This window comes from Trichechus manatus, unplaced genomic scaffold, assembly GCF_000243295.1.
Source record: "Trichechus manatus latirostris isolate Lorelei unplaced genomic scaffold, TriManLat1.0 scaffold00147, whole genome shotgun sequence".
Taxonomy (NCBI): Eukaryota; Metazoa; Chordata; class Mammalia; order Sirenia; family Trichechidae; genus Trichechus; species Trichechus manatus.
In genome coordinates this window covers 5,235,037-5,261,074 of record NW_004444083.1, presented here as the reverse complement: position 1 = coordinate 5,261,074, position 26,038 = coordinate 5,235,037, and the positions used below count along the sequence as shown (strand labels likewise).

General features: G+C 37.9%; 1 protein-coding gene across 9 annotated transcripts in view; it reads right to left on the bottom strand.

Moving 5' to 3' along the window:
- The window catches only part of DOCK10 (dedicator of cytokinesis 10), a 301,945-nt gene that overhangs the window by 36,426 nt on the left and 239,481 nt on the right, over positions 1 to 26,038 (bottom strand). For 7 of the 9 annotated variants that reach the window (XR_002825555.1, XM_004385836.3, XM_023740111.1 and 4 more), the window contains 16 exons: positions 23,392 to 23,475; positions 17,757 to 17,853; positions 15,974 to 16,018; positions 13,593 to 13,768; positions 13,350 to 13,466; positions 12,174 to 12,282; positions 10,860 to 10,981; positions 10,655 to 10,769; positions 10,495 to 10,561; positions 10,233 to 10,280; positions 9,527 to 9,628; positions 6,361 to 6,485; positions 4,442 to 4,554; positions 2,453 to 2,590; positions 1,413 to 1,595; positions 754 to 864 (listed from right to left, as the gene is read on the bottom strand). Coding sequence is in view for 8 of the 9 variants with exons in the window: in XM_004385836.3 (XP_004385893.1) it covers positions 754 to 864; positions 1,413 to 1,595; positions 2,453 to 2,590; positions 4,442 to 4,554; positions 6,361 to 6,485; positions 9,527 to 9,628; positions 10,233 to 10,280; positions 10,495 to 10,561; positions 10,655 to 10,769; positions 10,860 to 10,981; positions 12,174 to 12,282; positions 13,350 to 13,466; positions 13,593 to 13,768; positions 15,974 to 16,018; positions 17,757 to 17,853; positions 23,392 to 23,475 (1,752 nt within the window). In the remaining variant the exon portion in view is untranslated. The remainder of the gene's footprint in view (positions 1 to 753; positions 865 to 1,412; positions 1,596 to 2,452; positions 2,591 to 4,441; positions 4,555 to 6,360; positions 6,486 to 9,526; positions 9,629 to 10,232; positions 10,281 to 10,494; positions 10,562 to 10,654; positions 10,770 to 10,859; positions 10,982 to 12,173; positions 12,283 to 13,349; positions 13,467 to 13,592; positions 13,769 to 15,973; positions 16,019 to 17,756; positions 17,854 to 23,391; positions 23,476 to 26,038) is intronic. The other 2 variants (XM_023740106.1, XM_023740109.1) reach the window with 2 other exon arrangements.

The following is a 26,038-nucleotide window of genomic DNA, read 5'->3' as shown; positions in this document are numbered from 1 at the left end:
GCAGCCAAGTGTTTTAACCACTGCACCACCAGGGCTCCCATGGGGAGAGGTGTCCTGCAAGTGCAATAAACACAGAGGGAAGTTGAGGTGAGAAACAGAGATAGAGGTGAGAACAGAGAAGTGGAGAGGGGGAGGTGGGATCTGAAAACATTATGTGAATCTTGCATCCAGCCATGCCTGAAGCCAGGTTCTAGCCTAGACTTTTCAGTCTAATGACTAAAGGAGAAGTCTTCAAAAGTGCTAAAAGAAAGACAAGCTGAATTTGGGAAAGAGTGGGATTATAAGTAAATCACTGTATTTCTAGATATATACGGTAAGTCTTCTTGTTACATACCATTCATCCACACATATTAGAAATTCTACGTAACAGAAACCATCAGAGATAATTATCAACTATCAATAAGCAAACTTATTGAATGTAAGTGCTCAGTTAAAGTGCCAATAAACGAAATATAGAATTCTATATATTTTGTTGTTGATTTTGTTTTTGGTGTTAATTTGTGACTTAGGAGACCCTACGTATTACAGAGTAGAACTGCTCCATGGGGTTTTCTTGGCTGCAATCTTTATGGAAGCAGATTGCCAGGTCTGTTTCTTCCACAGTGCTGCTGGGTGGGTTCGAACTGCCAATCTTTTGGTTATCAGCCGAGAACAAACCATTTGTACCACCCAGGGACCTTCTATATACTTTGATTTCTCACAAAAAGAATCTATGTCAGTTTACTCCTAAGTCTTTAGAAAAGCATTTCTTACTTTCATTTGCTTGTCGCCATTAGCAAAATTATTGGTAATTGCAAGGGAATGTTGAAACCGAGAGCCTCCAATCCCAGCATCAGCTATTAACTGGCTTACAGCCTTGATGAGCTGGAAGAGAAAAGAAAACAAGGAACCCTCAAAAGAAACTCCAGAATGGTACCTTTAAAGAAACTCATTGGATTGGATTAACGTTAATTTCTCTCTAGTGGTCCAATGAATGACACCTCTATATATTAAATCTTCAGGGGGCCATGTAATCTTGGGTTTTTCTAATAACCTCAATGATGGTGTATCTCTCCAATAGCTAGGGAAGGCTGTGGGCATCTTGAGAGTCTTTAAAGAAACACTTTTATGTCTTTTGGAATTTGGTGGAATTTGGTATCCTAGTGCTACCTATGGTTTCCTGAGGTGTGCATTCTACGTGATTCTATTTCTTGGCAGAAGTAAGGGAAGTACCAAGTGCAGCAGGGGGCTCTGCTGATTTCTGCCCAGCTGTGCTCTTCCTCTGAATAGGAACTGAGTGTGATGGGCAGATTTAAGGAGGAATTTGGCTAAGCAGTCGGCAACAGGCTGTCCTGGGGACAGCTGATGTTTGTCAATGCTGAAACACAGCGGTAGCTTTAATAAATGCATTCATGAAAACTGGCAGTACTTACTTGTAAGTGAGATCGGACAATTGACTTCTGCTTGTTAAATTCAAAATTTTTCCTCATGAAAAAGTATAGAAGTGCCGAGGCTTCCATCTGAGTTGAACGTGACCTGTGGTTACAGCATTTTAGGACTTCATAGCAGAATGATCCGCAGAGGTCTGCCGGCCCTTGAAAGAACGCTGAAGGAAACTACAGAAATGGAAGCATGGGTGCAGTGAGCAGCATTCTTTCATGTTGCTCTCTTCATTCTTATATTTTAAAATTCTCTAGAACAAAACCCTCTTCTTTTTTTAACCTGGTCTCTTTCTTCCATTTACAAGTGAGGAAGATATAATTTTATCGATCAAAGTATATGTAAATATTTCTCTTTTCTACTTAAAATTACACTCTTCTTTGTTAAGTATCCTTGGTATCAATGATAGATGACAACCCATGCTGTCAAGTTGATTCTGACTCATGGTGACCCCATGGGTTACAGAGAAGAACTGCTCCACAGTGTTTTCTGGGATGTAATCTTTACAGAAGCAGATTGCCAGGCCTTTCTTCTGTGGTGCCGCTGGGTGAGTTTAAACCACCAACCTTGAGGTTAGTAGCTGAGCACAAACCCTTGGTGCCACCCAGGACACTAAATAACTCAGTATAATGGAGTGAGGGCTTTAAAATGGTCTATAGTCACCAAACATTGTTAGAACCATAGGTATCATTTACAGGTGTTCTGGAAGGTGGTGGCTACATCCACCTTAATGTAGAATCTTTAACTTGGCATGAATAGACATGTCAATGAATGGTGTGTGTTTTACCTAACTGTATGCCACCAACACTGAGAAAGCAAGAATCGGTAACCTGATGCTAATTTATTCCCTCTTGGTATCCAAGAAGATGGGCTGTCAAGGCTGTGAATTCATTTTGAGACCATGAATCAAAGTTTATTTCTAAAATGAAAATAGAAGGAACCAAATCTTTCCTCCATCCTGAGAGATGTGAGTATTAATATGTGTTTATTATTCTCCTTAACTGAGCAGCACTAGGACCTGGAGGACCCTTACCTTGCAAACAAACAGTCTCAAGGAGGCAAACACGTGTTTCAGTGCTGCGGCTGACTGGTTGACTTGGAAAAAGAGCATGTAGGTATCAAAGACCCTTTTCATCATTGAATTTTGACAGTCAGATTGTTGGAGTTGCCTCTGGAAATTGAGCACAGAAATTATTTAAGATAAGCATTAAGAACTCCTGAATTCTTTCAACAAATATTTACTGTGAACCTACTATGTGACAGGCACAATCCTAGATGCTGGGAATAAGTGTTGAATAAGAAGTCAAAATCCAGGTTCTCAACGAAGCTTACATGGCAGTGACTGAAAAAAAAACTGATTAAGAAAATAGGTAAAATGACATGGTAAAAAAGTGACTGTTTTGGAGTAGGATTACTTTAGATAGGATGGTCAGCAAAGACCTCTTTACTACAGAGACCCATGAGCTGAAGCAGCCCTTGCAGGGGAGATCTGGGGGAAGTGTCCCAGGAAGGACAAATAGCTAATGCAAGAGCCTTGAACTGGAAATGAGCTTGTGAGTTCAAGGAGGAGAAAGAAGAGCAGAGGAGCTGAAGTGTGGAGGGTTGGGCTGGAGAGGAGGTTCCAGACAGGTCAGGTCCTCAAAGGCCTAATAACACCTTTATGATGTGTGAGATTTGAGTGACATTTCCATAGACCAATAAAGAATCAAAAGACGGTTTTTGCTTTGTCTACCCCCATGCTGACATTTCATATGCAAGCAGGGCTTTCTTGGTGTAACCTTGCTGTTCGGTGGAGATACTGTACTCAACGGTCCAACTTGTCTGGCTCAATCCTTAATGTGGTAGCCTGGCTCCATGAGCTGATCTGACTGAGCTATAATTTTTTTTTAACAGCTTTACTGAGGTATAATTGACATGCAATAAACTGCACACATTCAAAGTACAGTTTGATAAGTCTGACATAGCTATATTCCATAAAACTATCACCACAACCAACATAATGAACACATCCATCATCCCCAAAAGTTTTCTAATTCCTTTTTGTAATCTCTCCCTACCAGCCCTCCTCCACATCCCACTGATCTGCTTTCTGTTTCTATAGTTTGCATTTTGTAAAATTTTATAAAATGGATTCAAGCAGTATGTCCTCTTTTTGTCTGGCATCTTTCACTCAGCATAACTATTCGGAGATTCATCCATGTTATAGCCCGTCTCAGTAGTTAATTCCCTTTTATTGCTGAACTATATTCTATTGTATAATGTAACACATTTGGTTTAGCCATTCATCAAATGACTGACATTTGTGTTCTTTCCAGTCTGGGCTATGACAAATAAAGCTGCTATGAATATTCCTGTTCAAGCTTTTATACAGACATATGTTTCATTTTCTCTTGGGTAAGTACTGGCTGGATTACATGATAGATGTTCACTTAAGTATTTAAAAAGAAAAAACAAAAACCCGCCATATTGTTTTCCAAAGTGTTCGTACCATTGTGCATTCCCACTGGCTGAATGAGAGTTCCAGTTCCTCCACAATCTCGACAAAACTTGGTATGGCCATTCTTTTTAACTTTAGTCATTCTAATAGGTATGTAGTGGTATCGCTTCACCAAAGAAGATATACGGACAGCAAACAAGCACATGAAACTATTCTTAACATTACTAGCCTTTTGGATCTAGGTGTAAAATTAACACAGAACACACTTTGTCTCTCCTTTAAGACTGAAAATGTAGAGTCACATTCTCACTCAGCCCAGCTTCCTTGATAGCAAAGCAAGAGAAATTAAGAAGAATGTCTATTAGCTGACAATAGTGAAATACACAGATGTGTATATCAACCAGTCAACTTCTGTTAAAATCTAAATCTAATGTCTAAAATGTTTTCTACTCATAGGTAATTTGACTTAGGTCCGTTTAACTGATTTCCTAAACCATTTTACAAACACATTCTTCACTTTATGTGGCTGCCTTTTTACCTCCAATTTTATTATCGTTTTTCAGAAAACATTATGATCATACTCACCTGGTGGACCTGGGTGAAGAGGGATAACAGGTCTAGAATAGTCAGGCAAACCTCTGTAGCTATATTGGCCTCAGTGTCCACATGGTGCACGATATCTATTTCATTGGAGTTGCCTACAAAAGGAGAAGGAAAATGTGCATATAACTCTTAAGACAATTCTTTGTTCCTTAAAAAGGATTTTTTTTCTACTGCAACATATTCTGTTTACTGATATTTCAATAAATAATTATTAAATCAAAGTGCTTTTTTTTGTTCAATTTCCTTATTGGCTGAAACAAAACCACTAGGTAGTCTTTAGTGTGCCCTTTTCATATGTCAGCTGTAGGGCTTCCAAAGAAATGATCTATTTCCCATTATTTCTTAGTTCTTTTCCATTAGTTCAGCCATTGGTAGGGCCATATTTCTTCCATAATCAGACTTGGCTAAGTACCATGCTCCCAGGGTGAAAGACTAAATGGATAGTCTCAGTGGACAGTCTGTATTAAAAGCTCCCTTGGAAAGGCACAAAGTATATTATTAATAGGTTAAGGCACACATTCAGCCAGGTTACTGGGTGGGTCATGCTTCCATGTTGTTGTTGTTAGGTGTCATCGAGTCGATTCCGACTCATAGTGATCCTTTGTAAAACAGAAGGAAACACTGCCTGGTCCCGGACCCTCCTCACAATCATTGCTATGTTTGAGCCCATTGTTGCAGCCACTGTGTTAGTCTTTTTGGCTAACGCTCTACTTTACCAAGCATGATATCCTTCTCCAGGGACTGGTCCCTCCTGATAATATGTCCAAAGTATGTGAGACAAAGTCTCTCCATCCTTGCTTCCAGGAGCATTCGGACTGTCCTTCTTCCAAGACAGACTTTTTTCATTCTTCTGGCAGTCCATAGTATATTCTTCTCAAACATCTTAATTCAAAGCCATTAACTCTTCTTCAGTCTTCTTTACTCCTTGTCCAGCTTTTGCATGCATACGAGGCAAATGAAAATACCATGGCTTGGGTTAGGTACATCTTAGTCCTCAAACGGACATCTTTTAACACTTTAAAGAGATCTTTTGCAACAGATTTGCCAAATTCAACATGTCATTTGATTTCTTGACTGCTGCTTTCATGGGCATTGTTTGTGGATCGGAGTAAAATGAAATCCTTGACAACTTCACTGTTTTCTCCGTTTATCATGATGTTGCTTATTTGTCTAGTTGTCAGGATTTTTGTTTTCTTTATGTTGAGGTATAATCCTACTGAAGGCTGTAGTCTTTGATTTTCATCATAAGTGCTTCAAGTCCTCTTCACTTTCAGCAAGCAAGGTTGTGTCATCTGCATAATACAGATTGGTAATGAGTCTTCCACCAATCCTGATGCCACGTTATTCTTCATATAGTCCATGTGTCCATAACTGATAACATTCACATGCTGTGAAACACTAGGCCCCATTTTCTCTCATTCATGAGCTGGAATGTGTGCATCAACTGGATTCAAGATGTCATGCTTACTGTTTCCAGGGAAGGGACAAATTTACCTCTTCCTACTGACTAGACAGTAATAACCTAGTTTCAATAGGCCCACATAAACCAAAAATCCAAACCAGTTGGTCTCTGAGAAGAAACCTATGTGAAGCTTCCTAATATCAAAAGTCACTTGTTTCCAGGTATAATATTCTTACACCAAGAACATAATTTTGGAAGTATTGCCTTTTGAACCATTTTCTCCTCTTCCCTAGAAGAGCATTACATTTTTGTTAACTATGCCTTGATGGTTCTCTCCCCTGAGAAAGATTCCCAGGGCTACAGCAAGCCTTCAAAGCACGGTTTCAGTGTTTAAACAACATTCTTTACATTTCTGGAACACTATAATGCATTTATGCCTTACGCACATCTAGAGGAAAACTGGTAACCACTTAGATTCTATCATTTCTGGTCTACTTACTGGTCATGGTATTGTCTAACATCTGTAAGAGTTTGGGGTTAGAAAGTGCATTTTTGCCTCGAATTATAGGTAAAGTTTGTGATCTATGCTGCTTATGTCCTTCATGACTGGTAGTGGTATGCATCCTGAAAATTAAATAAGAAACATCGTTAAAGAAATCTGGGGATATCATATCCAAATGTTCATTCAAATATTCTAGAGTTAGTCAAATATATAAAAATAATAATTTGAATAGAGATTTGTTATTAAAAAGGTTAATAACAGGAGACTTGGCAAAATGGACTTTTAAAAATACTTTTGGAGAAATTTTATCTAAGCCAAAACAGGATTCAGAAGGATAAAACAGAATAAGAGACAATTTAAATCTTTTCAGACATATGCATTATTACTTAATAAAATTATGGGACTCCATGAACATTCTTGACATGTAAATGTTTTTACAAAGAAAGGCCATTAGAAGTTAAGTTGACTATGGGCTGATGAGGAAGACACGGTGGCAGATACATTTAAAAACGCAATATTGTCTATAGCTCACTTACATCAAATTCTTTTTAAAGAGTAAAAAGTAAGATCTGGTGTAAAATAACACTTGCTTTCCTATTTCTTTGTATTTGGAATCGTCACAATTCATTGTTCTGTTTGTGGCATGTCTGCAGGGGAAGCTGACATGTGCTCATTCATTGTGGGGAGGTAGCTGAGTGGCCTCTGCGGCTGGGGGGCTGCCTCTTTCAGAGGGCACCAACAGGGGCCTGCAGTGGCTTCATTTTCAATGCCCCATGGCATTTCCAGCTGGGAAAATTAGCCAGTGTTTATTGCGGAAGTAGGAATTACAGTTGACTCTCATTACTCGTGGTACTTGTGTTCTATAAAGTCACTGCAAACAATGAATTAGCAAATAGTGAACCATTACTCTTGGGGAAATACGGGATTAGGGACTTGCAAGCCTCTGGTCACATTTTCATCAAGTAATCAATATGTAATCTTGTTTTATTTCTCTTTGTGTGTTTTTGTTTAAGAGATATTTAATATTGATGATTCATTAACATTGAACTCAGTGCCAACAGCACTGTAACTCATTCCTGAATGAAGTTTATCTAACGCATATATTTTCTCTGTAAGACGCATCATAGCCTTCTTGTGCTCAGGAACACCAGACAGCAAGCACTACGGCACTGTGTGTTGGGGCCATTTTAAAAAGCAAAATCGCCACCAAACAGCACAAAAATATGGTACTAAACAGACTGCAAAAAAGACACTTGTTTACTGTATGAGAGATGAAGCAAGAAGGCATAGTGCCACCTTATATGACCTCAGCTTGGTAAGGTAGAGGGTCAGAGAAAAAGAGGAAGACCCTCAACAAAATGAACTGACACAGTCATTTCAACAATGGGCTCGAACAGCAATGATTGTGAGGACGGTGCAGGACGGGGCAATGTTCCCTTCTGTTGTGCACAGGGTTGCTGAGTCAGAAGCGATTCAACAGCACCGAACAACAACATGCGCATATCTATGAGCGACCACGAAAGCTCCACAAGCAATGATTTGGGGATTATAAATAAATGTTAGTGAGTAGGTGAATTCACAAATACAGAATTCGTGACTAATAAGGATCGGCTGTACTTCCTATTTCCAATTTAAATATTGGAATTTCAACTACCACTTGGCCAAGATAATAGGTTGATAATTCTTGAGATATTTGCTGTCATGTAAACTACTCATAAAAACACTTCTGTGAGGAAAGCAAGAAGAGGAGATCCCTGAAGAGTCAAGTCTGACAAAGAAGCAACTGCTATCTTTGTCATGTTCTTCAAAGCTTATTTGGTTTTGGCTCAAAGGGTCTAGATGCCTTGAGACCCAGGAGATATTACTTTGATTTCAGTAGCCAGGGGAGTTTGCGTGTAGCTCTGAAGCTGTTAGGGATAATGGATTCTGGGATGTCTGACTTGGACCATAGAAACTGCTTTATTTCCAGGTTTTGAGTCAAGTTCCATTTGGTTCTCCTGGAGGAAAAGGCCAGGTTTCCAGTAGGTGAGGAGCAAGAATACTAGGACTTGTCCAGACGGTCCACAAGGACCTTGAAATCCAACCCACAAGACATCTACAGAACTGAAGTGGCCACAGGGTTTATTAACTATTGTTATCAAATGCACAAAATAATTCTTTACATTCCTCTATTATATTACTGGAGCCCTGGTGGCACAGTGGTTGAGAGCTACAGAGCTAGGGCTGTTAACCAAAAAGGTCAGCAATTCAAATCCACCAGCTGCATCTTGGAAACCCTATGGGGCAGTTCTACTCTGTCCTATAGGGTCACTATGAGTCAGAATTGACTGGACAGCAATGGGCTTTTTATTATACTACCATTTTCAAAATATGCCCATTACATATTTTCCTCTACTTTCTCACAAGACAGCAATTTTAAGGGGCCCTCGTGGACAGATAGACAAAAATTATTTTTCAATTTATTGGCTATATACCACTTTCTTATTTCATTCTAAAACTGTTTCTAAAATATCACTATTTTCATATTATATATTATGATGATACCTGTGGGAAGAATAAATCAGACTGGGAAACATTTTAGCAAAGAATTAGTACTTACTAGACCCAGAGGAAGTTTAAGATAAGATTTCAGGCCAAATGTTTCCCATCAGGTAAGCTACTGAAGGATGGTTCCAGGGCGTATTTGCTAGTCAGGTCAATTTAATGACTAGGAAATCTAAAGTGAGCTTAAGGATCATGCACGCTTGCTCACTGGCTTTTGACCCTTTAAAATCAATTGCTGCTTTAAGCACCTTGCTAAAATATTACAATTACTGAAAATGAATGGGGAGGCATGACCCCACATTTTGCTTTGTCACCAGATTAGCAAACATTAAAAGAGGCATTTACTAGAATTATGTCTTCCTTTTCAGGTTCAATTAAACTTAAATATTTATTAACCCTCATTCTATGAAAGGCATTGTGCTGTGGGGCAAATGCAAATAAGGCATAATCCTTGGGTCTTTATAAGCTAGTGGGGCAGATAAGGAAGTATCTAAGAAGTTTCTTCAGATAAACATATAGAGACATATGAAATCTGCATTTGGTTTGAAACAAATACACACACACACACACACACACACACACAGCCATCATTTTAAATATCAAACGAATGTAACATTACCATTGTGACAAGAGACCTGATGTCTGGCAGGAAGGATTTGATCCTTTGAGAGTTCCATTATTCTGGGTGGACTGTACAAATTTAAATGCAGCAGCGATTTTTCTGCAAGGAAAACTGAAGTTTTAATCATAGCTCAATGTTTACAATTTATACAAACACTTTATAATTTACATAAACACTTTATATATGTAACATATATATATATATATATAAAGAGAATTGGCAAAGCAATTGTTGAACAATGAAATATTTCACATTTAATGAAAAATAAAATAATAACTTCTTCTAGAAATGGGGAATTCGGGCTTCGTGAAGGGGCTTGAGCCTTTCTGGTCTCTCACAGTTTGTCCAGATTATTTTTCTGTTTGTCTGTTTATTGGAAGTATGTATTTTCTGAAATAGGTATCTTCTAAGCTGTATTCATATAATGATAGATAAAACAGTTCAGAAGATGCATGAAATATGATTTCCTTTTAGAAATGTGTGTTTTTATGGTTTTCCCCCTACATAAATGTAAACATTCCAAGGTCTATAATGGATATAGGGAAATCTTTGAACTTATATTTGTCAGGTGAGGTCAACCTAACAATTCTTATTGGCATTTTAAGATTTCTACCATACATTTAAATGTCTAACCTGATATATAAACATACATCATAATTATTTTTAAAGATAAGTTTATTCTGCTGGAATTTAAAGTCTTTACCTTATTATATTACGTTTTCCTAGGTATCTGAAATTTTGAAGACAAACACTAGAAAGAAAAGAGGGTCAAGTTCAATTATTTATGCTCTTTTATTTGTATAAACTGTTCATCCAAAAGAAAAACATTACATTTTTTTTAAATCTTTTATGCCTTATTATTTAAAGACAATTCATCAAATAGGTACTTAGACTGAAGAGCGATATAATGAATTATTTTGAAGGTTCTAGGAAAAAAATATTATCTAATCAACTCTAAAACTCACTCCAAGATGCTGAAGAAGTCGGACACCTCTGGACTGGGTGCTCTTTGCCAGTAGGCGATCAGAGTCTCTGAAAGCAAATACCAAATAGCATGAGACTCTATGAAATTCAAAGTATTCTTTTTCTTTTTGAAAATTTATTTTCTGTAAGAGCTCTTTTTACCCTCTGAAATCGTTTTCATAATGTGAAGAAAACACATAAGAAGACTCCGGGTTTCTGCTTGATCTAACTTGTCAAATCGAAGAGTTGAGCCTATCAAAGACAATGGTCTTGGGATCTATGGAATTAAAGAAGCAAGAAGGATTGAGTAAGAGTGAGAGATTTCTGACTTGTAATAATGGCGTAAGTTTTCGGGGGAAAGTTATACCTTTTCACAATTGTCAGTCTTCTCACTGCTTTTTTCATTGGTACTTGGATTGGAGTCAAGACTTGCTAACGATACTCTGGAATCAGCATGGTTCACTGTAGAAATAGCTATTGATGAAAATGCTGTAAACACAAGCCACAGCACACACATGGTAATGAGACGTATGAGTACAAAAAAAAAAAAAAGTAAAATGATAAACCAAAAAGATGTTGATTATTGACATGGTAGAAGTGTTGTGGAAGATTAACAGGACACTCTGAGATTGCATTATGCAATGCATCATTTTTTGTATAGAAAAATCTTGATCAAAAGGGGGAATATGCAGAACAGAATTGAACATTTTCATAGAATCCAGACCCTCTGGAGCCATGGAGGCTGGATGAACCCCCAAAACTACTACCCTGAGATAATCTTTAAACCTTAAACCAAAGATATCCCCCTGAAATCTTCTTTAAACCAAACAATATTTAGCTTAATTAGCAAAGAATGTCTGCCTTGTGCATTATGTTCTTTTAAGAATTATCTATATGGGATCAAACTGACAACAGCAACTCGAAAGATTAGAGAGGAAACTTCGGCAGTAGTGAGTTTATGCTAATGGGGGAGGAATAATTCTAATAAAGGAGTGTGAGAATGGCTGCACAACTTGAAGAATGCAATCAATGTCACTTAATTGTACATGTAGAAATTGTTGAATTGATGTTGTTCTACTGTGTATATTCTCAACAACAAAATAAAATAAATACAAAAAGATATGTATCACTTTATTATAACAGTGATGTCAGCAATAAGGACTTTGGAAAATTTAGACCGTTATAAATGGAGAAAAAAAAGTAAGACTTGTCCCTTTTGTTTCTTTAAAAGCTTTTTAAAGAAAGATATTTCCTGTTTTAAATGATTTAATAGAAGTTCATAAGGATACTTTTGAGGAAGGGGTTTCAACTTTTGACAGTCTCTGAGAAGTTAAAGTGACATTTCCAAAATAGTTCTTAAAAATATTCTTTGAAGTTCAAGAGCTATTGTATTTTAAAAGGCTGTATACAGTGAAAAGTTAAAGACTGCGTCCAGAATGAAGCAATTTGTTAACATCCAAGTAGATTGCTCCTAAAACCAAGTTAAAAAAGAAGACTAAATCAAATCACTGGATGGCATTCAAAGAAACATGTAAAGAGCATTACTTAGCTGTATAAAGGTAGTACACTTTACCATATAGATTTTTCATAATGAATTATGGATTGGGTAAAAGGCACGATGATATACACAATATAAACACGGATGGTGTTAAACACAAGTGTTCTTAGAGGCCTCATGTACCTGCTATAGAATTTAAAACATCTTTAGAGAATGATGTATCCACAGAGTTATGCTTCACAGTTGTCTGAGTTTGAAATCCACCGTTGGTGCTTAGGTCATCTCTAGACCCCTGTATTCAAAGCACAGAAAAGACAAATGGAGATCACAAAATGTCAAATTGAAAATCCCCTCATGCCTTCTTCATTACACTTTCAATTAGATAATATTTAACTTGATCTTTTATATTCTAGCAAAGGTCTTCTGCCAATGTAGGCAATGAAAATGAATATAGTCAAAACCATACTGTTAAACACAATGTGATCTCTTATGTGATTCTTTTTTTTTTAAACAATGTAGTATAAACTATCTTTTAGACAGAGACTAAATGGCTGGCATGCTTATTGAGATATTCATGGTTTATATTATACAATATTATTTTCATGGATTATATTATGTATATTACTATAACTAAGAACCAGATTTTAAATACTTGCTATATGCCAGGCTCTACGACAAGTATTTTCCATGATACAATTTAGTCCTCATAATAATCCTGGGATGTAGGTACTTTATCCCATTTTATAAAAAGGAAATGAAATCTTAAAGAGGTTGGATAAAGTCACACAGATAGTAATGGAGTGTACTGGGATTTGGAAAAAAAAAAAAATTCCAAAGCATAGCTCCTAATTGCTGGATGGTAATATCTTCCATAGTTACTGCATTCAACATGGTGTTAATTTGTCTGGGATTTGAACACAGGCAACAGATCTCAAGTAGGATGTTGTATGGTCATTACAACAACTCAGTGGAGTATGGATGCCAAATGGGCCACCCTGGGGCTGTGACTGCAAATAAAGCACTTGGCTACACTGACACAGGTGGGCAGGAAGGCAGTGTAGAAAGGACATGGGGCTGCGAATGTAACAAAGGCATCTGGTAAAGCTGGAGCAATGTCGAAGGTGGGCAGAAAAAGAGTGAAGAATGAAAACAATAATAATAATACTGGAGAGATGGACTAGGAGGAAGGTGACTAATCTAGAGCAAATGACACTGATTGAAACATCTCAAAAGACCTTGCAAGAGTATTGTTTAATCCCTAGTTTGCTCACTATTGGAGGAAAATGCTTATCCAGGGCAAACATATAACAAAGGCAAACTCTTCATTAAAATAATATTTTGAAATATGATGCAAGTTACCTGATTCGATGTATTAACGGCAAAAGGATACAGGTCCTTCAGGTAAATCCTTGGCATATTGTCCAGAAGCATGCCATAGAGGGGCATATATAAACTTGCTATCTGGGAATGCTTTTCCTAGGTGAAGTCGTAGCCAAGAGAAATTATTCACATAAAAATCAATAAGCTTAGAGGTTTTATATGCATTTAATGCGGTGAGCCATTAAACGGCGTTTAGGGAAGGGAGAATGGAAGATCACTTACTGGTTCTTTGTATCGATCATCAAATGAATGCTTAGCCATCAGATTTTTTAGGACAGCTAAAGCTAAGTGCCTGATATCTTGGTCTTCCTGCAGAGCAAAGCCAACTTCTCGGAGCAGAATTCCAATTAAGAAGTGTTTGCGGCAAAATTCATTTGTGACTGAATATTCAGGCATATCTTTGGGGGAAGATAGTAAAAAACTGAAGTTACTGAAAATCAAATGATCGCTTTTAAATTAAGACATACTTATCAATCAACTACTATCAACCTCTCCCACTACTAGGAGAGATTCAGTAGTACAGTCTTGCTACAGAGATAAGACATGTGTCGGGTCCTCAATGAGTATTCAATAAGATAGACTGATATGCTGTGTACTGAAACACACATACAAATCATACATGATGTTAATTGTTAAATTCCATAAAAGCAGACAGTATACAGTATTACTGGAATTGAGAGGAGAAAAATATATTTTCTGTCTAGAGGGATCAGGAAATGTTACTGGGTGGAAGGTTTAGAGATGGGCCTTTGAGGATGGGTAGGGCTTGGAGATAACAGATTCGTGAGAGCAGATGAAGGCAGTGGGCAGAAGACGAGTAGGAGAAGGGATAGAGGTTATGACGGCCCAGAGTTCTGAAAGTCTACGTATGTGTTGGATTAGTAAGCACAGTGTCCAAAAGAAGAGTGATGAGAATTCAGGCTTGAGAGAGAGGTTGGAGCTGGATGACGGAGAGGCCTAGGTGCAAATTCCTTAGCCTGTGTTTAGGTTCCTCCACCATTTTCACTTACTTCTGTAGGAAATAGCAAGTCATTAGTTGTATTTGAGATTAGTTGTCTGATTAGACTTGTGCTTCATTAATTTATTAAAATGGCAGCAGAATGTAAATGAATTTGACTGTAGGGAGACACGGTGAGGGTTACAACAAACAAGTCTGCAGCCATGGAAGAGGGGAGAAGTGAAGAAACAGGGTCTGGGGCTGGGATGGTAGGAACTGAATGGTGGAAGCAAACTCTCCAGGACAAGATGGCTGAAGAAAGTGAGGGAGGAGGAGAGAGTAAAACCAAGGGGGTCTGCAAAATGCTGACCCTGAATTATGGAGAAAAGAATGTTAAAATTTCTAGAAATAATGGATTTACTCAGAATTGTTCAATGTGCTTCATGTATGTGTGTGTACATATATATACACACATATATACATGAAACTAAATATAACTATAAAACCAAAAACCAAACCTGTTGTCGTCGAGTCAATTCTGACTTATGGCAATCCTATAGGACAGAGTAGAACTGCCCAGTAGGGTTTCCAAGGAGTGGCTGGTGGACTCGACCTGCTGGCCTTTTGGCTAGCAGCCAAGCTGAACTCAACTACTGTGCCACTAGGACTCTAAATATAACTATGTAACTATATACATATGTATATAACTAAAACAAACAAACAAAAAACAGTTGCAGCAAAGTTGACTCCAACTCATGGAGACCCCCCATGTGTTAGACTGGAACTGTGCTCCATAGGGTATTTAGTGGTTGATTTTTTAGAAGCAGATCATCAGGCCTTTCTTCTGAATATATATAACTAGCTCCCACTTACAGAACACATATTTTGTGCCAGGACTAGGTTAAGTATTTTATACACATTATTCCATTTAATCTTCAAGACAACCCATAAGGTAGTTATAATTAGTATAATGAACCAGAATATTCCAGTTCACAACTGACCTGGAACAAATTAAATTTATTGACTTTTTCAGCCCACCAAGATGCCACTGAATGTGGAAGTTTAGGAAGCATGAGATCAGTGGTCCCATTAGACTTATGCTTTATTAATTTATTAAAGGTCAAAAGGCTTCAGGTAAAAAAAAAAAAAAAACTTCCTCAGTGAAATTGTAAGTAATATGGAGGGGCCAGAAATGGAGCAAAATTTTTACATCCCCAATCTTGGGCTAGAGAAAAAAGTTTATCCCAACTACTTTAAGTATTTAATCTGTTTCAGGTAAAAAGAAGCTTATATGATACTAGCAATCTCAATCTGGAAAAGAAATATACCACAGAAAACAAGTTACACTGAATTAGCAAGTTATATAAATTTTAGATGCTTTGGGGAATTAAAAAATCTTAAATGCTGGAAAACAAAATATGATAGAATACAAATTATGGAATCATCAAATTATATGTGAAAAGAAAAAAAGTTCAGTCAACTTTCTGGATATCTTGCCTATATGACATTAAATATGTTGTTATTTATTAGCACCTGGAAACTGGAAATTTGTAGACACAGCTGACATCTCTCACTGGATTTCTCAGTATCTATGTTTATCAATATTATTGGATTATGATACAATTATTAATATTTAGATAATATAATATAAAGTATCATTATTTACCCGATGCATGTAACTCTTGAATTGATTCCGATGGTGTCAAAGGATCTAGATTTCACATAAATAAATAAAAAGATTGAATATATACATATTCAGATACACACATGCATTTATTAACTAAGCATTATTTATATTGGAAAATGAAAATACATTGTTCTAAAATGTAAGTGTGTGTCTTCAATATTCCTTTGTTTTCCAAGAAGAAAGCCTTGGGTTGTTTATTTGATTTCCTAAAAAAGAATGTCATATACAGAATTACTGTCATTCTTAGCTTTCCACATGAGCAGCTATTTTTTTTATTTTTAACTAGAAACTTGCTTGCTATGAAAAAATATTTCAATTTTCACTCTTTATAATATCAGAAAGGCACTATCAGGTCTTCTTCTGAGCTACTGACAAATATCTAACAACTGATATCAAAGTAAACAAATACAGGTTTGGTTCTCTTGAGTATCTTAACCAGCTTAGCTAACCTAGCAATAACTCGCTACTAGTTTGAAAAACAAAACCACATACAAATACAAAACAAAAATCTGAAAATTTTATTGTTCAAAATATCATTTCTACTTTTTTCTCTATTAAGGCATTTTCATTAACTGTGTTTCACAAATTAGAAAAAAAATGGAATAATGTATATAGTTTATATTTAAGATTTAAATGGTGAAATTTTATAGGCTTGATAACTTACTTTGCCATCTTTTCCCTCCAAATATTTAGTGCAAGCTATAATAAAGGACTCTTTACCATCTTAGTTTCTGCTTTTCATTAAAACTGCTCATTGTGAATAGTCTGCTCACTGCTTAGAAGTAAATAAAGTATTTCAAGTTCCTAAATCATTTTAGAATTCTCTTTGTATCTTGATGTTTGCTTCATTTCCGGTGTTTAGACAGGTGTTGATCATTCTCTACCATGATCTTCATATATATATATATATATATATATATGTGTACTATTGTTGTTGGATGCTGTTGAGTCCATTCTGATTCATAGCAACCCAAAGTGACAGAGCGGAACTGCCCCATAGGTAGATACACACACACACACACACACACACACACTCACACACACATATGTATATCATTTTTTACAAAAGTAATAAATGAAAATATTTTCTGTTGATTATTTAAGCCATAGTAAGCATAATCAACAACACATGAAACCTCATCCTTACCTGCACACCAAACCCCTCCCTCTCTCTGGTCCAGAGGTATCAGTATTTGCAATGCCCCATTCTCTCAGCCTCCCTCTCTCCCTTTTACACCCTCTCCCTCTTCTTTTCCTCCCTTCCTCCCTATTTTCTACCTTCCTTGCAAAGTACCAAATTTCTTTATACGACTCATTTTTAGTAACTGCATTCTAACATAAGTGCACATATTAACAGATCATGTTAAATCAGTTTATAGGCACAAAGTACAACTTCTTCTCCCTGTAATTATATATCTCAAATCAAAGGAAATCTGTCTCTTTGGAGGCCAGTATGGTGAAAGACAGTATGGCTCTAGGTTAAAATCCTTTGACTTACAATGGTCAGTTTTATAATTTTGTTGGCCTTCTCTTTAATGAACAGAGAAACAGAGGCAAAACTTGAGAAACGTAGAGCTGTCTTCATTACTGCATGCCAATGACCTCCACATTTTAATCTGACTGCCTGGGTCTGAAGCTGATGAGTACCTTCAGACAGAACTATGATCGGGGAAACAGAAAACAACAACAAACAAACAGCAAAACAAGCAAACTAACAAAGTGTTTTTTTGTAGGAACCAAAGAAAATTCTGAGGATTATTACCTGGAATGTTTGCTGATCGTATGGGGAGACACAGAGGAATAAAATGTTCGTGCTGACATAGTTCTTGAAGAAAATCAAATTTATACTGGCATAAGGTCTGAAAAAGAGGCAAACCGAGTTGACTATTATTTACACACCAAGAATTCTCATAAAAACAAAAAAGCTTCACTTGAATCTTATATGTAAAAAAGAGATGCAGTTATTATTTGTATGATCATGGGGTGATGGTGAAGTTTAAAGGTTTCTGTCCCCTCTAAAGTGGTAAAGGTAGTTAGGCTCCTAGTTTTGGAAATTGATTATGGTCTCCTCAGGGAATGATCCCATTTGTAACTGACTTTGAGCTTCTAGGAGATACAACTCTACTGAGTCATGTTTTTCACTTCTTTTAGCTTATATCATCACATGGGTACTCAGAAAAATACTGCCTTGCCACATGCACACCAATTAGCAGTTGCCTCTGAGTTGATTCCGACTCATGACAACCCCATGTGTGTCAGAGCAGAACTGTGCTCCAGAGGGTTCTCAATGGATGACTTTTTGGAGGCAGACTGCCAGGCCTTTCTTCTGAGGCACCACATGTACAGAGTTCTAAAAATACACTCAGATCATAAAACAGACCATGACAGTCAGCTCTTTCAGTCAACAGCAAAACAAAACACTGGTGCAGAAATTCCAGAATTAGAGTGAATCTCTCATTGCATGCCATTTGCTCTCAGTACACATTATTTAATTTCACCTTCTGCCCTACCCTTCCAAACAGGTCTGTCTTTTCAGTAATGTTTGGATTAGGAAAGTGATAAATGGAGTCCAGACATACTCTAAGACAACTGTCATACATGTTTCAAAAACAACCAAGTAAGCAGAGACAATGAGCATCTTCATACATTTTCTGTTTTTGCTCTCATGTATGCTAACTAATCATTTTTAAGACTAACTTAGACTATCTTCATTACATTTACTAATATCAGCTAACTAAATAAAATATATCCAATTTTCTTAGATATTTAAGGATTACATTTCATGGCATCATTAGTCAATAAAATACTGCCATTTCAAGCAAGGATAGTACTTAACATAATCCATTGTACATAAAAATGAATAAGAACATGATTAAGTTAAATGTTAATTATTCTTCAGTGAAAATGTTATAACTGTTTAGTCTTTGAAGACATATATATCTTAGGTCTACTGCAATTACAACTAAATGGACAGTTTGCTAATTTCATCCACGAAAAAAGCATTCAGGAAGACTATCCTTTCAAAAAAGTGTTTAGAGTGAGAATTGCATTCTCAAATAAAATCCAATGACGTTTAATCATGTAGCACCCCCCTCTGGTGAAAAGTGAATTTGCACTGTCCCAAAAAATGATGCTCAAACCGCTAAGCATGACATGAAATGCAATAAGTTCATTATTTATTTTTGGCCTCTCTACATTCATTATTCTTTCCCAATACTTGTCCTTCATCACCCAGATAATTTCCTTTACCTCCTTTCTAATGGGTAAAGGTTATTGGGAAATTATTATTTCAGACCCTTGACGAGATGGATTGACACAGTGCCTGCAACAATGGGCTCAAGCATAGCAACGATTTTGAGGATGACGCAGGACCAAGCAGTGTTTTGTTCTGTTGTACACAGGGTCGTTATGAGCGGAAACTGACTCGATGGCACCTAACAACAACAACATACTTCCTCCTGGAGCTGTGGTAGCACAGTGGTTAAAGGTTCAGCTACTAATCAAAAGGTCGGCAGTTAGAATTCACCAGCCTTTCCTTGGAAACCCTATGGGGCAGTTCTCCTCTACCCTACAGGGTCGCTATGAGTCAGAATCGACTCAATAGCAATGGATTCAGTTTGGTTTTATATTTCCTCCTGAAAGGTGGCTATGAGTGGGAACTGACTCGATGGCAATGAGTTTTTAGCCTTCCTCCTAAGGAAGGATGTCAGAAGAGACTGAAACTTGCTCTTGAATGTCAAGTAGCTAAAGCAAAAGGAAGAAATGATGAAGTAAAAAAACTGAACAGAAGATTTCAAAGGGCGGCTCCAGAAGACAAAGTAAAGTATTATACGGACATGTGCCAAGAGCTGGAGACAGAAAGCCAAAAGGGAAGAACACGCTCAGCATTTCTCAAGCTGAAAGAACTGAAGAAAAAATTTAAGCCTTGAATTCCAATAGAGAAGAATTCTATGGGGGGAAATATTAAACAACACAGGAAGCACCAAAAGAAGATGGAAGAAATACAGAGTCATTATACCCAAAAGAACTGGTTGATGTTTAACCATTTCAAGAGGTAGCATATGATCAGGACCAATGGTACTGAAGGAAGAAGTCCAAGCGGCACTGAAGGCATTAGGGAAAAACAAGGCTCCAGGAATTGATGGAATATCAATTGAGATGTTTCAACAAATGGATGCAGTGTTGGATATGCTCACTTGTCTATGCCAAGACATCTGGAAGACAGCTACCTAGCCAACCAACTGGAAGAGATCCATATTTACACCTATTCCCAAGAAAGGTGATCCAACCGAATGTGGAAAGTATCAAAAAATATCCTTAATATCACACATAAGTAAAATTCTGCTGAAGATCATTCAAAAGCAGCTGCAGCAGTATATTGACAGGGAACTGCAAGAAATTCAGGCCAGATTCAGAAGAGGACGTGGAACCAGGGATATCATTGCTGATGTCAGATGGATCCTGGCTGAAAGCAGAGAATACCAGAAAGATATTCAGCAGTGTTTTATTGACTATGCAAAGGCATTCAACTGTGTGGACCATAACAAATTATGGATAACATTGTGAAGAATTGGGAATTCCAGAATACTTAATTGTGCTCATGAGGAACCTGTACACAGATAAAGAGGCAGTTGTTCGGACAGAACAAGGGTATACTGCATGGTTTAAAGTCAGGAAAGGTGTGCGTCAGGGTTGTATCCTTCCACCACACTTATTCAATCTGTATGCTGAGCAAATAATCTGAGAAGCTGGACTACACAAAGAAGAATGGGGCACCAGGATTGGAGGAAGACTCATTAACAACCTGCATTATGCAGATGACACAACCTTGCTTGCTGAAAGTGAAGAGGACTTGAAGCACTTATTGATGAAGATCAAAGAGCACAGCCTTCAGTATGGACTACACTTCAACATAAAGAAAACAAAAATCCTCAAAACTGGACCAATAAGCAACATCATGATAAATGGAGAAAAGATTGAGGTTGTCAAGGATTTCATTTTACTTTGATCCAGAAAGAACATCCATGGAAGCAGCAGTCAAGACATCAAAAGACGCACTGCGTTGGGTAAATCTGCTGCAAAAGACCTCTTTAAAGTGTTCAAAAGCAAAGATGTCACCTTGAAGGCTAAGGTGCACCTGACCCAAGCCATGGTATTTTCAGTCACACCATATGCACGTGAAAGCTGGACAATGAATGAGCAAGACCGAAGAAGCACTGATCACTTTGAATTATGGCGTTGGCAAAGAATACTGAATATACCATGGACTGCCAGAAGAATGAACAAGTCTGTCTTGGAAGAAGTGGAGCCAGAGTACTCCTTGGAAGTGAGGATAGTGAGACTTCGTCTCACACACTTTGGACATGTTGTCAGAGGGATCAGACCCTAGAGAAGGACATCACGCTTGGCAAAGTTCCAAACCAAAAACCAAACCCGTATCCATCAAGTCTATTCCTACTCAGCAACCCTATAGGACAGAGTAGAACTGCCCCGTAAGGTTTCCAAGGAGCACCTGGCGGATTTGAACTGCTGACCTTTTGGTTTGCAGCCATAACTCTTAATCACTACACCACTAGGGTTTCCAAAAGTACAGGGTCAGCAAATAAGAGGAAGACCCTCAACAAGATGGACTGACACAGTGGCTGCAACAATGGGCTCAAGCATAACGATTGTGAGCATGGCGCAGGACTGGATAGTATTTGGTTCTGTGGTACATAGAGCCGCTACGAGTCGGAACCAACTCGATGGCACCTAACAACAATAGCCTAAGGAAGCCTGGTGGCACAGTGGTTAAGTGTTCAGCTGCTAACTGAAAGGTCAACAGTTGGAACCCCACCAGTCGCTCTGTGGTAGAAAGATGTGGCCGTCTGTGTCTGTAAAGATTTACAACTTTGGAAACTCTGTGAGGCAGTTCCACTCTGTTACATGCGGTCACTATGAGTTGGAACTGACTCAATGGCACAGGATAACAACAACATTCTTCCTCCTTAAGAGGCAGGCATATGATGCAAAGCCAAGTCAACCATGGGCTTCCTCTCTGGAATATAAATCTTTTAAAAATATTTATTTTTGGCGGCAATATACACAACCATTCACAATTTCTACACGAATAGTTCAATAACATTGGTTACATACTTCACATTGTGCCACTCTTCTATCTCTACCCATGTTGTTTCATCACCATTAATTTAGGCTCTCTGCCCCTTAAATTCTTATCCATGCTTTACACTCATATAGATAATTCTTTACACGAATGCTATGCTTGAAGCAAACATTCTTTACTAATTGGTCTAAAATGTAGTTTAATGATGATTTCATGGTATAGTTTCAGTTCAAGGTTTAAAGATTATTTCCAAGTATCAGATTTGGGGACTCCCTCAGTCTCAATGGATCCAGTAAGTCTGGTTCCCAAATGAGTTTAAAATTCTGTTCCACACTTTTCCTCCTTTTGATCAGGATCCAGCTATTGAATTCCCAATGAAAACATGGAACGTAAATCTTAAGCAATAGTGTGAAGAGGGAGAAAATGGTTCCAATTGATTTTTTTTTCAGCAGCAGCAACACCTTGGTCCCTCCTTTGTGATTATCTCTGCGCTCTGGATCTGGGTTGGCTCCTGCTCTTTGCCATGCCTGGTTCTCCAACTGTTACGTCAGTGCTATTTACTCTCAATACCCTTCCAATAAATTCCCTTTTGCTCAAATTGCAGTCAGTTTCTCTTGTTTGCAACCCAAAGAACCTTAACTGACACAACGATTTTCATGATCTGGCCCATTTCCAGTCTTATTTTATATAAGGGTCCCTCCACCATATGCCGTACTCTAGCTTAATGGTTATCAAACTTGAGAGTGCATAAGACTCTCCATCAAGTCTTATAAAATAGAGATTTCTGGGCCCCACCCCCAGCAGTTTTATTACTAGGTGAGGTACTGGTCCAGGAATGACACTCTGAGAACCATTGCTCTGGACTTACCATTCCCTCCCCATCTTCCCACCCATAGCCCTGACCTGAGTAGGGTGACCAACAGTCCCAGTAATCCCAGGACTGAGGGGTTTGCAGGGAAGCGGGCCTTTCAGTGTTAAAAGCAAGAGAGTCCCTGGCACACCGGGACTACAAGAATTGTAGCTGACAAAAGTCACTCCTTTCACCAACTGCAGGATTAGAAATGTGAATGTGAATACGTCCATTCCACTCTCCTTTGTCCCCCAGTAAGGGAGGAATCGGGAGACTTACTCAGCAAATGAACCATTTCAAAAGGCTGCCTCTCCTTGGAATAGGGATTAGTTTCTAATATCGAAATGGAGAGGCACATGCTTTAGGTAGACAAACACAGAGACCAGTTTATTTGTTCATAATGCCACACGTTAGAAGACAATGCCTCCTGTACCTGGTTCTTACCTTGAGATCACCCGAGGAGAACATGCTGATGTAATTGTTCACCATCTTGAACACAAACCCACGGTCCATAAACGTAAAACAGCGCTAAGAAAAGGACAAAAGTCAAATTCACACTTTTACTTCAAGATTTTAGAAAAGATGATTTAGTGGATTGAATTAGGATAAGATTTTAACTACATGTCATGTATATTAAGTATTTTAAAAATCTCTAAAACATGTTCAAGCATTTATCCATATGTGCCAACTAATACAAATACTGGATATAGTACACAAACCAGAAAGTTGCAAGTGTATATTTATTAATTTTGTAAACCATCAACTGGAGTTTTGCAAGCAAATATTAGCCTTTTCCTTTTTAAAAAAATAAGTAACTTTTTAAAAATAATTTTAGGTTTACAGAAATATTGAGAAGATTATATAGAAAGTTCCCATAAACTCCTTCCCCTCCCTGGCATACAGTTTCTCTATTATTGAAATTCTGTTCCACCTTCTACTCCTTTGGATCAGGAACCATCTACTGGGTTCTCGATGAAAACATGGAATGTAAATCTTAAGCAATAGTGTAAAGAGAGAGAAAATGGTTCAAGTGGATTTTTTTTAAGCAGCAACAACAACCTGGTCCCTCTGTAATTATTTCTGTGCTCTGGATCGGGGTTGGCTCCTGCTCTTTGCCATTAGTAAGGTAGGTTTGTTACAATTAATGAATCAATGTTGTTGATTGTTGCTGTCAAGTTGATTCTGATTCATAGTGACCTCATGTGACAGAGTAGAACTGCCCTATAGGGTTTACTTGGCTATAATCTTTAAGGAAGCAGATTGTCACATCTTTCTCTTGCAGAGGAGCTGGTGGGTTCAAATCACTGATCTTTTGGTTGCAAACTAGTGCTTAACCATTGCACCACCAGTTCCTTCCAATTTCTATAACCAAAAAACAAATTTGTTGCCACTGAGTTGACTCTGACTCATAGGGACTCTATAGGACAAAGGAGAAGTGTCCCATAGGCTTTCCAAGGCTCTAATCTTTCTGGTAGCAGATTGCCAGGTATTTCCCCCATGGAGCCACTGGGAGGGTTCGAATCACCAACCTTCCAATTAGCAGCTAAGTGCTGAACCATTGAACCACCAGAACTCCTAGTGAGCAAATACTAATATATTATTATAAACTAAGAGGAGACCTGGTTAAGTGCTCAGCTGCTAACCAAAATGTCAGCAATTGAAACCCACCAGTGGCCCCAAGGGAAAAAAAAAAACCTGGCAATCTGCTCCCACAAAGATTACAACCTAGAAAACCCTATGAGGCAGTTCTACTCTTTCACATGGGGCTACTATGAGTCAGAATCAATTAGACAGCACACATCAACAACATTATAAAGTAAAGTCTATAGACTACAGTAAGGACCATTCTTTGTGTTGTACGGTTCCATAGGTTTTGAGAAATGCATACTGTCAGGCATCCACCATTACAGTGTCATATAGGATTGTTTCAGGGCCCTAAAAATCCTCTGTGTTCCAGTTATTTATCTCTCTCTCTCTCTTTCCTTGGAGCCCTGGTGGTGCATGGTTAAGAGCTCGGCTGCTAACCAAAAGGTCAGCAGTTGGAATCCACCAGCTGCTCCTTGGAAACCGTATGGGGCAGTTCTACTCTGTCCCTACAGGGTTGCTATGAGTTGGAATCGACTCGACGGCAATAGGTTTTTTTGTTTGTTTGTTTGTTTTTTCTCTCCTTTCTGAATCCATCTTTTTACTGTCTCTACAGTTTTACATACTTTGGACATTTTATCAGGAGGAACCAATCCTGGAGAAGGACATCATGCTTGGTAAAGTAGAGGGTCAGCGAAAAAGAGGAAGACCCTCAACAAGATGGATTGACACAGTGGCTGCAACAATGGGCTCAAGCAGAACAATGATTGTGAGGATGGCTCAGGACCTGGCAGTGTTTTGTTCTATTGTACATAGCATTGCTATGAGTCAGAACTGACTCGATGGCACCTAACAACAAAATAGTTTTGCCTTTTCCAAAATGTGGTATAATTGGAACTATGCAGTATGTAGCCTTTTCAGACTGGCTTGTTTCATTTAGCAATATGCATTTAAGGTTCATCCATGCTTTTTCATGACTTGTTAGCTCATTTCTTTTCATTCCTAAACAATATCCCATTGTATGGATGTACCACAGCTTGAAACCCTATGGAGCTCAGTTCTACTCTGACACACAGGTCACCATGAGTTAGAACCGACTTGACGGCACTTTGTTTCGGTTTATGCACACCACCACCATCAACTTTTGCATAAACTCCAGGAAAACACATATTTATTCCAAAAGAACAGAGCACTTAAGCTAAATAGAGTAGATATGAATACTTTCTATTTTTCAGAGACTAGCTTATACATCCTTTTTTGATGTTTAGACAGAAATATCGTATTATTTCTTTAAACATATTTTTCTAACAAACTAGGTCTATCTCTTATATAAGATAATTTCCGAATTGTTTCCAAAAGCTAGATGAAATAAAGTAGTCATTACTCAGGTGAGTGAAGAAAAAGATATAGCTGTAGGAGAAAGAAAAATGAAGCAGAACAAAGCTTCCTTTGTTGCCAACTGCGTAAGAAGATAATCTAGACATACGCTCAGGCAGGGAGAGTTGTG